This window comes from Accipiter gentilis, chromosome 32 (genome assembly GCF_929443795.1).
Source record: "Accipiter gentilis chromosome 32, bAccGen1.1, whole genome shotgun sequence".
NCBI lineage: Eukaryota > Metazoa > Chordata > Aves > Accipitriformes > Accipitridae > Astur > Astur gentilis.
This window is the reverse complement of record NC_064911.1, coordinates 20,228,084-20,244,083: the sequence shown is the minus strand read 5'-3', so window position 1 is coordinate 20,244,083 and position 16,000 is coordinate 20,228,084. Positions and strand designations below refer to the sequence as shown.

The 16,000-nt window shown below is 42.6% G+C and overlaps 1 protein-coding gene across 1 annotated transcript in view; it reads right to left on the bottom strand.

Annotated features, from left to right (window-relative positions):
* The window catches only part of MAP3K15 (mitogen-activated protein kinase kinase kinase 15), a 90,854-nt gene extending 76,059 nt beyond the window's left edge, over window positions 1–14,795 (bottom strand). The window contains exon 1 of the mRNA XM_049834834.1: window positions 14,492–14,795. Within this exon, the coding sequence (XP_049690791.1) occupies window positions 14,492–14,795 (304 nt within the window). The remainder of the gene's footprint in view (window positions 1–14,491) is intronic.
* Between the last annotated feature and the right edge of the window lie 1,205 nt (window positions 14,796–16,000).

Genomic DNA, 16,000 nt, shown 5'->3' with positions numbered 1-16,000 from the left:
AAGCTCTCAGCTTAGAAATTGAGAGATCTCTCATCACTTGGATCTTAGCCATTTGAGCAGTTTCATGGCTCAGGTAGATGGATACTCATGCCTGCCCGCAATTCCTACCTCCTTCCCGTGACCCACGGTCTCTGATTCTCTCTCTTCCCATTCTATTCTCCCCTTATCCCTCAACCTATATTTAACTCGATAATTTTTGCCTAACTTAGTGCTAACACAGTAGCAGATAGAAGATCTGTCACTGCAGCTAATCAGTCCTGTGAGTGGTATCAGCTACCAGCTTCCCACTAGCCTCCTGGAAAAGTACTTTAAGAAACTGTTATATTTTACAACAATTGAAAGAAATAAAGGTTGAAAACTTAATTTTATGAAAATACATTTTTTACATATCATATAATAAACCACATTTGCATCTGTAAGTAAAAAAATCCAATTCTGTAAGTAGTAGAAAAGACTCTGGCCTGATATAGTACACACACAAACACCTCTTAGATATGGTCATCCACACTGTTTTATAATCATATTTCTTGAGTACTTAAATTTACAGTGGCTATTGTTTAAACCTTGTAAGCATGCACCCAAGAGAAGTAAAACACAACAACAACAAAAACAACCAAAACAAAAACCACCCCCAAATTAAAGCAATTTGCTATCACAGGTTGATATCCATCATTTGACCATGTATAATGTAAAAAGCAACTATTAATCACTGCAACTTTCAGGAAAAACAATCCTTCCTTTAAAAAGACAATATATAGTGTGAAATACTCTATACTCACTACCTAATTATTGTTAAAATATGCTGAAGAATCTTAACATTCTAAGAAACTTTTTTTAAAAAGCATAGCTTATAGCAGACAAGTGACTGTGGGCTATGTGGTGAACAAAGCAGTGCCCACCCGCCTCAGTGGCTGCAGAAGATGAGCAGTCACACCACGACAGGGGCTGACAAGATTGCAGGAAGAGAAAGGGCTGTATCGTGGCTTAAGCAGCTGAATGCTTGCCTGCAAAACTGAATTCCACCCCTGCTTCTTTCTACTCCACAGCTGCTGCTCACATAAACGGAGATTTCAGAGATGGACTTGGTGACCATAGAGTTATTAAGATTCTGATTTTCAGAGGGGAAAAAAAAAATATCAAAATATCCCACTGGAACACGAAAAGTGGCTTTGAAAAACAGAGCCCTCATTTTAAAGGTAGTTTGTAACAAACCTCTTCTCTCTTTAGAGAGAAGAAAATTCCTAATATTTTACCTCAGCTATTCCCTTCTATCATCCAATTGTACCTTGGCATAAGTTACAACTCAAATAGCCTCTGATTTAGCATCTACAGTCTTTTATCTGCAAAATGGCTAAGCATCTAAGACAGAGCAATCAATATGCCTGAATACTACCTCAGAAAAGACAGATATTTGCACTTCCCATGTGCTCATTCAATCTTTATACCCAAATGAATACTAATGAAGCAGCATTCAAAACTTCTCAAAGAGTATTTAAATAATCGACAATTGTTTCCATTTTTGTTATTCACAGATATTAGGCAAATGAAGATTCTAGAAGTCACCCACTTCTCACTTTTTCCCAAATTCATTATCACTGATTGAAAAAGGCTTCCTAATCTACATGTCCAGGACACTAGAAAAATACCCACCCATCACAGATGATCCCAGAAAGATACCTGTTCAATAATTTTCTCTGTTTATATTCTCTTAGTAAACAGCCATAATGAGTAGATGTCTCACATCATACATACTTTTCACTATGCCAGGTCATTAAGGATAAGATTATTTCCTAAAATCTCTCTGCAAGCCAAAGAGCCTACTAATTCTACAGAATCTGTCATTTCTCTGCCCTATTTAACAGCAGAGAAGAAAAGAAACAGCGGAGTAAATTAAAAACAGGCACTTCACACTTGCCTGCCACACTAGCAGTGTGCCAAGCATCACATGAGGCTATTTCCACTGCAACGTTTACAAGAGCTGAGGCAGCCAGTTGAGAGAGCATGCAGAAGAAACACCCCAACCCTGAACCTAATTTGAACCTTGCCTGTAGGTCGGGGGGGGGGGCGGGGGGGGGAATGAGAAAGGTGAACTTTATTTAACTTTTCCTACAGCTCTGCACTTCCTACACTGGGTCATAAAAGGGAATGAAGTATCAAAAAAAGGATTACTTTTTTTGATAATCTGGCCTAAGTGAAATTAAGAAGAGTACAGAATTCAACAAGAAAGGCTGTCCCTTCCTCCCCAACCACAGGCAAATCAATTTCTAGGCCAAGGAGGTTTAGATAAGCTCCAAACTTTTAGACATTTATCCAAACTAAACCACTTGAGAGTCACCCATCATTTAATGTTGAATACCTTGGCTGGGAAGCAGAAAGGAACTGCCAAATCTGCAAATCTCCAACAGGTCACACATTGGCCAACAACATATATCAAAAACATTTGAAAAAATAAAATCATGATGAGCTTTATCTTCTGATCAAAGAAATGTAAAAGATAATAAAAGTAATAAAATAAAAGGCAGTACAATGGAAAGAAAGAAGATTTCAGTACACTAAAGTTTGTAAGTCTGGGTTAAGCCAAGACTTTTATTCTTCTCTTTAAGAATTAAGAATATAGCATACAAAAATAAGGGACACTTCCCTACTCATAAATCTCTTCTTTTTCCCAAATATTTTTTTAAAAACAAACATCAAGAGACATCTCTATCATTAGCACTAGGAACTTGTGCGTACCAAACTGAGGTATCCCACCTCATAACTAGATTACAGATTTCCCCTTTATGTTGACAGACTCCCAGACTGTCATTTAGGACCCATGTAAAAACACAGTAAATTATGCAGAGAAAATGTTAATCGAGGAAAGGCAGTATTATTAAAGTGCAAATGAAAATAAAGTTTATATAAAGCCACAGCATCCTCTGTGAGCCAAGAGACTTACACTCACACATAGATACAGAGTTCTTGACTTAATATTCTGGATGCTGGGCAGATATGGGTTCAATCTGCTATTTTTACCTTTCCTGTAAAGAGTACAAGCTTTATGTGCCAGCCTAAAAGACTGCACACACTACTGAAAAAAATCCTTATGTACCACTGAACACTGTAATTTCAAAAATGGGCAACATTCATTAAAAAATGAGAAAAATCTAATTCAAGGCACTAAGTAGTATCAATAAAATCTAGAATTTCAGTAGAAGCTGGCCTTTCCAAAGCAAGTCACAACCATTATCTACTTAATCTTTAACTATCCTATAAATACAGTACACATTATTAATTCCAGCATGTAGATAGGCAATATTAAGCATGAACACAGCTTGTTTGTTGTCACAGCAGATCCATCCTAGATTTCCCTACTTCAACTAAGATTATAACTGAACGATACCCAAAGTTAATCATCATAGGATCCCTGTAGAGTCAGAGGAATATAAGTACGTCCAAACTGTGATTCATCAGGCACAACGAATCACATCAAATTGTGGTTTTACAACAAGCCTCTAAACATGGTCTCCAGCATTTACTGAATGTAGTGTAAGATGGTTCACCTCAAAATATACATACAAAGTTGTCACAAGATGAATCCCTGCATGGATGCTGACAATATCTCAGTTTAAGTATCTGATGGTGTATTTTTTTCTGGTTTTAATAAATCCCAAGATAGATTAGTTTTTCCTTGTAAATTTAACTTTACAAGTATTGTTTTGAGGCTGATTTCTTGTAATGTTCTATTTATCACACAGATGAATCCATAGCTGAAGTTTTTACACTGCTGTTCAAATCAGTAGTCTGCAAGTACTTTCATTGTCCAAAGTCCCAAACAGACTTCATGAAGCTTCTGGCACTTCTTGATGGAGCATCTTTTTCTTCTTACTTTGGGGAAAGACCATAGTCAGATTTGGGGATGATGAGCAAGGAACAATAAAAACAAAACTTAAAAAAAAAAGTTGCAGAAGCAGTGAGCATCTTTATTAATGTGCAAGTTTCTCCCTTTTGAAGATTTCTGAATTTTGTGTATTGCGCCTTCTGCAGAGAGGATGGGTGCCAAGCCATAATACTAAGACAGACTGCTTTACCCCAAGTTCATGCATATTCACCCTAGGACCACTTCTCTGCATTGCCTCTGTGAGCACAGTGTTGTGTATTATAATTCACAGATCAGAATTCAGCAGTGAAAAAACCCCTAATGCTCGTCATATCAGTCACTCTGAAAATTAGTTTACAACTTTAAACTGGCAGAAAAAGCCAATTGCAAACAACTGGAAGAACGTACAGGCCTATGCCTGTAAGTAAAGCTTGAGCCATGGAGCAGGAAGAACACTGACTTCTGTATCACTAGAGTCTGTGTGCTGGCTTTACAAGCACGGTTTCAGATGCAATGAGGGAAAAAAGAAATACATGAATTATTGCAGTGAAGTTTTCAGATGGCAAGCAGTTTCTAAGAAAATGTTTCGGAAGTTTGTGTTATCAGGTCATCCAAACACTGTACAGAGTCCTGAGATGTTCTGATGCACATGGGCTGCGTACCTTCAGCATAAATCAGCAGAATCTTCCCATCAGTTCTGATATTGTCTGATTTCATTTGACTAAACTAGCCTTCATTCAAAGATTAAGTTCTTATAATCACAGCAATGGTATTAACTATGACAGACTGTATGTAAAAAATCAGTATCACTGGGATGCTGTTTGGTAACTGAGCAAATCTCATGATTATCCTATGACCAACCTCAAAAATACAAAAGACCACAGAACACAGTTCCCTGCGCTATGCTGCTTCCAAAGAAAGAATATTATTAGTCGCATTCACTGAATTCTGCTGGAGAATACCCAGAGTCAGCATTCTGACAGACTGTCATGTAGTTATGGACCAAGCCAGAAAACTGGGTCTGTCCTTTTACAGCACAGCTCTTATTAGTGGCCAGGCCAGCCACAAGGCTGCCCTCACACTGTCAGAACCATCCTTTTTACTGTCTTCTGGACTGCAGTATGACTATGAGACACCCAGGCTATCAGATGATGTCAAGTGCTGTTGACCGTGGGCATTTACTGCTTTTGCCTTTGGAACTAGAGTTTGGCTGCTGTTCACTAGCTGGAATTAAGTGTTAGGTTTGCAAGGCAAAACTAAATCAGCATATTTTTCAAAGGATTTGTTAAAAGCGTTCAGGAAGTATGACAACAGTGAGTATTTTCATGAATAGCAGCATATGCTCCAGAGGGAGGAAGGGATCTATTCAACACATTGCAGTATTCATTTTTCATGAATCCTTAAAGCTTTATCAGCTTTGATGAAACAGAAGTCAAAGTTAAGGTTGAGCAACTACCATAGTTAGATCTGAGACCCCACAGATTTATTAAATCGACAGAATAGACAGCAACTGCCACCACTTTCAGGGACTGTAAGGTGGAAACTCACATTTGAAGTCATACTGAAGGAAAAGGATCAACCATACATTGCTAATCTGTACCTAATGAATGTGTCGTGGTGAGAGTATGCAAGAAAGTTTAGATTTAAGATCCTAAATTCTGAATATCCATCTTTAAAATTGTCCAAAATACCAAAAGTTAAGGAAATTAACTTGCTATTGTTCTCTGAATTTGTATTATATCTTCTCAGAGGCAATCATAACTGCAAAACAAGGAACCTGAAGAGGCGTTAAAGGGTAAAAAAAAATATAATAATTAAAAAAAATAATCAAGCATTTTTTTGTGCCTTAATTGCAAGCCAGAAAGTCAAGGCAGTTTCTGGTTTTCCAAAAACAATATGAAGACTTACCTAGTTTTGTTCTGTGGTTATTATAATAAACAAAAAGGTAAGTTTATCAACTCTGAAACTTAATTACTATGAAAACAAAAAATCCACCTCAACCATGTTCAGACATCCTTTCATTCTAATTCAGATATTTTCTTGACCTGGTGACAACCCATAATTTGTCAGTTATCGTAAGGACCACGAACAAGTAGTAGGAACAGGCACAATGTCTGGCTTTGAGCTTGGTAATCATGTTCTTTTCTCAAACTGGGTTTAAAAAGACAGAAGCATGTCAAGGATCTGTTTACAAAGAAAATATCTGAAACACTTAACTCAGTTCCACAAAAGACAGACGATGGTGATAAAAGCAGACGGTTACTCTTTTAAACAGGATTGCGCACACAGAAGCTCCGTTAAGTAAGGAAAGCCTAGTGCCAAACAGTAACGCCATTGTAAACATTAGCTTTTCTCCTGCAAATTTTTATTATCGACAAAGGTCAGAGCAGCAGAGATTACTGGTCTATCACTGTTGGAAAGCAACACGCAGAATACAGCCTTGTACTGTTTTCATTTACCAATTCCCAACTCCAGTTTCACATTGTCACTCTCAGAGCAAAGGCAAAACTAACAAGAATTCTCTCCCCTCAACACACACACAAATGAGCAGAATTTAATTAAAAAAAAATAATCTTTTTCTTCAACTGCTGTGAGTGAAAGCCAGCAACAGGAGAGTTAATGCAGCTAGTCTCACCTGAATGGAACTATTATGGACAGATATTTTTCTGCATTAGACAAAACCAACCCGCAGCCTTTCAGTGATCACTAGGGCAAAGACACTTGATGCAATACAATTTCTTCTGGCTGCGCTAGCTACTAAATATCTGTAACAAATTTAAAGGGGGTGGAGGAGAGGGAATACCAATCAAGTGGCAAATAAGTCACTATCCCAAGTGTAAACAAAGTAACTCCCCTGTTATTTTCCCACAGTCAGTTTCATGAATTTACAAGTCCATTTTTGACAGGCCTGGAGGCAATGGAGTACCACAATTCATGGAAAGCACTGCTGACAGTGGTAGGAACCTGAGGAATTTTAGGGAAAGCTCATTATCATGCTGATTTACATGGGAGTTTGTTTGTTTGTTCTCCAGAACTAATGCATTTGGGGCTTAGCCTTCAAAAGTTTTAGATATTACGTGAACAACACTTCTCAAATTGTTGAGAGGCCAATGACCATCAGTGGCTGAGCTACAGTTCTCTGCATGAAGGCATGTTTTCTTAAATGGGAGAAGAAAAAAGAAATTGCAGAGAGTCTAGACATTTCCTTCCATAACTTGATACAAAATGAAACAAAAAAGATTATACCGAGTGAAACAGAGTTAAAAAGCACTTCAGGATGACTCTATTTAGAATTACCCTTTGTCTCTTACTTCAAAGAGATTTTGAAGAATTTTTAAACATAGTTAAGCAGTATGTACTACAGTAGACAACTATACGTGCACAAGTTCAGCTATGATAAACTAGAGCACTTCCCTTAATAATGGATTTAGCTATACCATCCCAGATCAGCAGAAATCTAGGGACGTGGTCTTAACAGTGTCATTACTGTTTTGGATTTGTGCCTGTCATCAGAGCCCACCCGTTTCAGTCAATGAAGGATCATGCTTACCAAGGCTGGGATCATGTACTTTCAATGTAAAAAAAGCTGGGGTACATTTTTGAAGTTGTGAATCCCATTTGGTTTTGAGCTCCAAGGCATAACTGTTGTTGAACTACTGACTTAGACGGAAGTTTAAAAGCTCAGAAGCTTTACCAGAGAATATCTGAAAAGTTTCAGTTCTACCACCTTGAACACCACAGCAGAATCATTTACCTTGTCAGGCTGCATATTACAAAGGATAAAAAAAGCAAGCACAGTTTATCACAACACAGTGATCCAACACTTTTAAGCATCAGAATTCATGCCCCAGCTTTGGGTCCCTGCCTGCAGCCTACAGCGATGCAGCCTTTGCTCCCAGCGTGGCTGGGTAGCCACCCCAACCTCCCAGCAAAAGGGGAAGGTAGTAGCAGCACCCCCGAGAGAAAGACAACAGGCTAGGTGAAGCCATACTGGTGGAAACATTTGGCCCATCAGCTGCCAGCTGAATCACACCGATGTTTATAGCAAGCCTGTGCCAGGGAGCAGGATCGAGCAGCAGCTGTGCTCCCTCTCTTGGCTCAGCCTCAGGCACCCACACTGCTGTTCAAAGGTAGCCCGAGTCTAAAGCAATTCACATCCCTGCTGAAGTGCGAGGCAGCGCCTACCACACTCAGGGATTTTGCCTGCAAGTAGCAAATCGCATCGACGTTCCCCTAAGACCGACGCTACATCTACCTTGACTGCCTCATTTCAGCCATGTAACATCACCGCTACGTGAAACGAGGCAGCAGCTAGGCCAAGCAACCGCTGCTGGGGATGCTCCACCACGGGCGTCGAAGCAGCAGAACGCCCGGAGCATTGACCGAATGCAGGTTTGCAGCCAGGGCAGAGAGCCAGCGAGTCTGAACCTGAGGCCATCTTATAAGCAGAATACAGAGGAAGACAAGAAGTCTGGAATCCTCACCCAAGTTCTAAACCAACTCCTTACACGTCAGAAGAGCTCTACCTCAAGCTTCTATGTCCGCACACCAGGAACATCAGTTACTTTTTAACTAGGGAGTACATCAACATTCGTTAATGTGCATGTGTAATTTGACAATTAAAAAAGCGACGTATGATTATGCTGATAAAAGCAGGAAGTGACTGCAGAACATAAAATAAGCTACCACAAATCTATGATAATTTGTCTATTTTATGAAGATGGAAATGAAAGCAATGTAATTAACCCACATAAGCAAATATTTCCTTTTTTTTTTTTTAAACTTAATTTTGTGACCTCAGGTCTTACAGAAACAATTCTTAAACCTATGAAAAATATGCTACACAGAGCATAACAAGACTGAACAAGCATGCAATCACTACAAAGGAGATGAGTGGCCAAGAACCAGGCTCCCACCTAAGCAGCCTCATGTGCCCACCCCGGTCAACTCAAGCCTGTCAGCCCCACATACAGGTTCTTTTCAGGAGCTCCCTGATATCACTAAGGGTCAACTTGAAATGCAACAAGGTAGAACCAGAATCTACTTGCCAACACCTCATGGTCAAATGGCACAGCAGATTCCTTCACAGTAACTTAGGAACTATACTGAAAAATATGTTTGTACGGGTGTATCATTCTTAAACAAAACAAACAACAACAACAACAAGAGGCAACCTTTAGAATTCACTGACTGGTATGCACAGTCACCACTTTGTTCTTCTCCTATCAATAATCAGAACAACAATTACTTATATGAAGAATTCCAGAAATGTTTTCTTTCCCAAAAAACATTTAAGCAATATTTAAAAAACAAAACAAAACATTAAGATGCCCTAACTGCAGTGTTTTCAAGGGCTGCAAGTGTGACAGTTGGTCTTCAGATCAAAGGTAGCTCAAGATAGATGCAGTCATTCATCTCTTCAGAATAACCCTAAATGTTCAGATTTCTACATCATTTGTAAGGGCTGTAATGGGCATAAAAGCTTCTATCTAAGTCTATTTAGTGAGAATCAATAAAACTTTTAATCATACAGTGAAAAATATAACTTGCAGAGTAAATTAAAACAAAACAGAAACACACACAATTTGTATTATGCTTAGGGAAAAGATTCCTTCTCAGCTGATTCAACACCTAGAAACACCTGTAGTGTTCCCAGCTATAAAACCCAGTGATAGAGGGTTCACAGTCAGATCTTGGGAAACTGTCTCAGATTTAATGTTTAAGCTCAGGAGGAGTAAAAGGCAACCAGAGAAAATGGAAAGTTGTAAGTTGGGTTGTTTTTTGGTTTCATTATTGGTTTTCATGCAAGTAAGTTTCATGCAGAGGAAAGAAAGGGGGGGCGGGGCAAGAGAGATAGTGTATTCCTAATTTTTTTTGTTGTTGTTTATCCAAAAGTCATGGCACAGAAGTGAGTCACATCAGACAGGCAGTGCATGCACATGTATATATTCTCACCTTAGAACAATGGAAGAAGTCCAAATTTGCATGGTTAGTACCAGATTTTTAGAGATGCAAACAACTTCATTCAAAGCTTCATTAAAAGGTAGAACTCATACTGGTTTTGAATTGTCAGTATTTCTTTCCATATGACCCATTACAACTAAGAAGAGATTTTAGTTCCAAAAGGGTAAGTAATAAAACAGAATCTCTCTTCATTAGAGAACCAAGGTATATTTCTTTTTTTTTAACATCTTCATCATTCTCTGAATACAGCTCTGATCTTGCATTCGGCCCATGGAAACATGCCAAAGGAAAGTTAATGAATTCCACATAACCTACTTATGGTTATTTATTTGCATGCTTCTAAGCTTGTTCAACTGACATTAAAGAAGCTATTTCATAGAATACATGCAAGTTGAACCGAAGTGAAGCCTTTCAGGTTACACACAGAAAAAGCAACAGAGTTGATACAGATTTTTCACAGGTCACAGACAGAAAATAACGTTCTTCACCGTTGAGCGAAAGCATGCAAATCTCTGAATGCAAATAATCATTTCTGCAAGAGGACTTCATGTTGGAAATTCACCCCAACTAGTATCATTAAAGCAAAATACACCTCTTCAGTGTAACACGTGTCACAGCACCTGAGTTGTATCGTAACATAGTGACATATAGACTTGATGGATTGCATCAGGCTTGTTACTGTCATTTAAAACTCATCTCACACACTTGAATATAAAAGGATTACAATACTGGTATATTACAGGGTTTTCTTACCAGAATATTTAGTTGCAAGGCACAATGCAGAACTTTGCTGCAGATACCTTGTCCTGGTTTCAGCTGGGATAGCATTAATTTTCTTTCTAGTAGCTGCTCTAGTGTTGTGGTTTGGGTTCAGTATAAGAAGAATGTTGATAACACACTGATGTTTTCAGTTGTTGCTAAGGCGTGTTTAGACTTAGGTCAAGGATTTTTCAGCTTCTCATGCCCAGCCAGCAAGAAGGCTGGAGGGGCACAAGAAGTTGGGAGAGGACACAGCCAGGACAGCTGACCCAAACTGGCCAAAGGGGTATTCCATACCACTTGATGCCATGCCCAGTATATAAACTGGGGGGAAGCTGGCCTAGGGGGATAATTGCTACTTGGGAACTGGCTGGGCATTGGTCAGCAAGCAGTGAGCAATTGCATTGTGGATCACTTGTTTTGTATATTCCAATTCTTCTTATTATTGACATTTTATTATTGTCATTATCATTATTAGTTTCTTCCTTTCTGCCCTATTAAGCTGTTCTTATCTCAACCCACAAGTTTTACTCCCCCCCCCCCCCGCCACCCTGATTGTCTCCCTCATCCCACTGGGTGGGGGGGAAGTGAGCAAGCAGCTGCGTGCTGCTTAGTTGCTGGCTGGGGTTAAACCAGGAGACACCTGTAGTCACTCTAGATGTCCAGTACCATGCAGAGATAAAAGATCAAGTCCCAACAGCTCTGCTGTTGTATTAAAGCAGCACAATATCCAATCTAGTCAGACCAAGCTTCTCAGCCACCACCTCCCCATTCTGAAATTGGTTGGTTTGCTTCTCTTCACATTTCTGTATTCTGTGGTATATACATCTTCTGAGATTTAAAGAAAACACACCCCTAGCCATTGAGCTAGTTGCAGGGGAAAAGAAAGAAAAAATATTAAGTATTTCTCAGAAAAACAGCAAACCCTGCCTGCTGAGGTAAGCATCAGAGCACTAACCCCTTCCCCATTGTTCACTGTCACACCCAGGGGCAAAGATAAATTGCAGCAGGAAGGTTTGTCGAAGTTGATTTAAGAAGTTATTGCCCCCAGCTGTCGTTCTCGCCCTCCTGTCAGAGATTACAATCCCTGTGGCAGAGTCAGCAAGACAACCATGTGCCTCCAGCTCAGCTACACTAGTTACCATGCTGTACATTAGCTTAATTCACTCAGATTCAGCATTTTTAGATAATAGCTTGATATGTATTCAAAAACATGAGGCAGGGAGAACCCACCAATAAACAACACAGAGCAAGAAAACAAGAAGGTTGTAACAAAAGTTCTCAGGAAACAATGACAATCATTGTATATAAAATAAGAACTGAAAAAAAAGAGGCAGCACTTTAAAAATCCATGGCAGTGAAAACCCAATATGAAATTTATGTCCACTGCTAGCCAATACCAGAAAGATAAAAGAAAAAAAATAAAATACTACCTCCCCAGCCCCCCACCCCCCAAAAAAAGAGAAACAATAAAGTGAAAAGTGCAATGGATACTTTTTGTTCCTTTGCAGAATGAAGCAAGATGCAAATATTCCCTAAGACACTGTTAAATGAACCAAAAATTTCCCCATCTCTAGCACGTAGCAGGAGGAAATGAAGCAGCAAGTACTAAGTTAAAGACACTTCATCTCAATGTGTCAGCACAACTTTGTAAGTTTAAATTTTAGACGTACCATAGGAATTGGGAAAACTCCAAAGGATGGGGCAAATATCAGTACAGCCTGACTATTTAAAAAAAAAAAGATAAAAAGGGAACTACAGAGATGTTCAGTTAAAAAAAAGAGACAGTAACTGCAGTAATGCAAGAACAAAAAAACTCTTAAAAATGTTGATGCTAGAAGAGCTACTTATTAAAATATTAAAACAACAAAGAGCAAAATAAATACCCTGTTAAAATGATTGTTTATACTTAACTTTTTTTTTTAATTAAGGATGCTTGCATTTTCAGGGTAACATTGCAGTTAATGGCAGTTAATTTGGGATGCCATGACAATGAATTATTGTTAAAACACTACTAACACATTCAGCCTCGTTTTCAAAAAAATATATACAGACAAATAAATCTCTCTGCTTTTTGACAGCTTGCAGGTCTGGTTGATAAAGGTGAGTCATGCTAACACACTTGAGTTTCTCTTAATACAGGTAACTTATCATTAAAGGATGCTTTGACCAAAAAGTTTGCCAAATAAAGGCATACATTACACAGATTAAAAAGTTGTTCCCCTGCCTGATCTCAAAATGTTGCTACTGGAAAGAAATCCACACAAAGACTATTTTGAACAGTCTCCTTTGGAACAGTTCCTGGTTCAGGACTATTCAATTAGTTTTTAATAGACACTAAAAATGATAGAACGTATTTGCTGACTAAACCTGGATGGAAGTGTGTTGCAGGAGTATCCAGTAACAAGGCACTTTACTATCACAACATGATATTAATCACTGAGAAAATGATCTTGGTCCTACAAGATGACTTGAATGCAAAAGTCTGTGAAGATAGGCCATGTTCCCAGACAAGAGGCACACATGTCAGAATGCAGCAACTTAAGAAAACATTTTAAATGACTGTCTCAAGCTCTCAGCACAATGCAGAGCAGGTGTGTGCATAATACATTAATAGGGCTATTAGTAGAAACAGAGAAAAAATTTTGCATTGATGAGTACACTTTTATGCTTACCTTCAGAATGGCTACAAAAATACTGGAGATATGCAAAGAAATTGCTACTTCATGGTTGCGTGTCTTCTACTTCATGGTTGTGTACTAAGACACACAAAGAATTATTTATTACACACTTGTCAACTTTGCTAGCAGAGATACACAAAAATCCCTGGACTAGGAAGTTAAACAACTACAAAGCATGTGAGGTTCCTCAGTATTTGGGTGACTTATCAGGGGATGAAGTGGACTCATCGTCATATGAGAATTTAAAATAAGACTAAAATTTAAAGAAGTATTCTTTAACACATCTTGTGAGCAAACTAAAGTTGTTCTTGTGAAAGGCAGACATCAACACGGACGTACCAGTACTTTCCCTCTTTGGAGGCTGTGAATCCCCCAGCTTCCTAACGCCTGCTCACACAGGTATGAGAAAAAGTATGTCTGTGTGTCTACAGCGTGTCCGCATACTCACCTTGATTAGTTTTAATAATACCTATTGACCCAGGGCCTTCCTCTGCTCACTCAAAAAGCTCACAATTCTCTGCCACAGTTCCCAACCAGCCAGGTGTTTTTTGAGTGGAGAAGGAACAGCAGCTTTCTTTTGAAGCATCAGACACCAGTTGCCAGCTGGAGCCTGGACAGGGTGGGCAATACTGACAAGTCTTCTTCCTCAGGGCGTGCTTTCTACGCACCCTCGTTTGGAGCAATGCTGGATTGCTCTGCTCCTGGCTGCACGCAAGCCGATTCGCACCATCCAGATCTGGAGTTAGAGCTGTGAACGTGAAGCCCCTGGCCAAGCCAGGCTTCTGGCTGCTCTGTCTTCATGCTATATCTTGCCCTAAGCTCCCAGCCAGGCTGGGAGCTGGAAGGGGCTTCTCACCAAAACACCCCGGCAGGAGTTTTGCTGCTCCTTAGGGCTCAGTTGCTACCGCAGGATCCACAGTCCTGCTGGGGCAGCACGCCACGGTGACTGAAAGAGCCAGTGTAAGGGCCTGAATCTTTCTCCCTCCTCCTCCGTGGGCAGGACGCTCCTGAAGACCGGGCTCTTGCCCCCATTGCGCGAGGGTCCCCTAGCAGCCATCTCCTTCTCTCGCCCCCCCCGGCACCCACCTCCTGCTCACCTCTGCCCCGTTCCCCCTCTCCTCCGGCCTCTGGCGACACCTTCACGGGGCCTTCCCCTCCCCACCCGCGAAGGTGGCCGGCACCGGGCAGGGACGAGCCCCAGCCCCCCGCCCCGGCCCGCCCTGCTCACCCGCGTCGTAGAAGGCGTCCAGCACCGCCGTCTCGCCGAAGTCCAGCTCCCCGAAGTTGACCGTGCCGAGCTGGGCCCCCTCGGCCTCGCAAGCCCGCAGCAGGCACTGCCGCGCCCCGGCCTCGGGGCTCCGCGCCCCGACTCCCGCCTTGGGCGGGTCGTTCAGCACGTACACGGCCCGCAGGCAGCGCGGCCGCGGGGCGGCCGCCGCCGCCTCCCCGCCGCCCGCCTCCGCCGGCGGCTCCGGCTCCGCGCAGGGGTACGCCGGCTCCGCCGCCGCGCTGCCGCCCGCGGGGCTCTCCATAGCGGCGTCGAGGGCTGAGGGGAGGCGGTGGCTGCCGGCAGGTGCTCAAGCGGAGCCGCGCCCCATGGCGAACCCTCGGGCGAGCTGAGGTGAGGAGAGGCGAGGCGACCTGAGGCGAGGCGGGTCCCTCCGCGCAGCCCTTCCGCTCCCCGTCTCGCCTCCGCGGGCGAGCACGGCGACGACGCGAGGTGAGGTGAGGCGAGGCGAAGCGAAGCGAAGTGAAGGCGGCCGGAGCGGAGGTCGGTACCGCCCTCCCCGGACGGGACGGGACGGGGCGGAGCTCGGCTCCCCTCAGCGGCGGCACAGCTGTGCCGCCCGGGACGAGCCGGCCGTTTCCCTCCGCGGTCCCGCCGGCGCGATGGCGCCTCGGGGATCGCTTCACCCTGCCCGCCCTTGCAGGCTGCTCTCCCGCGGGGGTCGCTGCCCTCACGGCTTTCCCGCTCGGATCCCGCCGGGCTTACAAGCCGTTGGCGTGAGGCGAGCGGGCCGGCCCTCGCCCACCACGGGGCTGCCGGGGGGGGGGGGGGGGTCGGGGTCCTGCCCCTGCCCCGCCGCCGTCCGTTCAGCCGAGGGCGGCCGGCTCGGCTCCGGCTCCCTTCCTTCTCCTTCCCTTCCCCGGGGGAGCCGGCGGGGACATGGAGCCGCTCTGTTTCTTGCGGTGCCTGCCGCTTTTTCTTCCCTCAGCTTGCTCTATCATAGCTGTCCGTCCCCCCGTCCCCGATTCTTCTTTCCCTTATCGTTCAGACAACTTCGACCCCAGACAAGCCGTGTCAGAAGTTCGGACAACGGTTCATCCTCTAGTCCCTTCTCTCGTCTTTAAAATCTCCCGCAGTCGTGGCAAAATCAGCCTCTAGAAGCTCGGTGGCAACTCCTGGCTTCTTTGTAAGAACAGAACTAATCCTGAGCATCCCGTTACCCAGCGCCTTTTTCCGATCAGCTGAACCAACGGCGGCAGCCCCAGCGTTGGCACCGCTTTTGGGTGAGCTGCTGCTGATTTATGCAGCGAGAGAAGGCGAAAGGCAGGCCGCATCTGGATAACGCTCTCTCTCGGCCTCGTACCCCGGCCGTCAAAAGGACCCCGATGCACCCCACAGAAGTCGCGGCCTACGGGCAAGCGAAGGAACGGTGGAAAACTGCCATCCTCAAGCAAATTTGTGTGTGAAGTAGTAAACCTGTCTGGAAATGTTTTTCATCTCGTTTTTCAC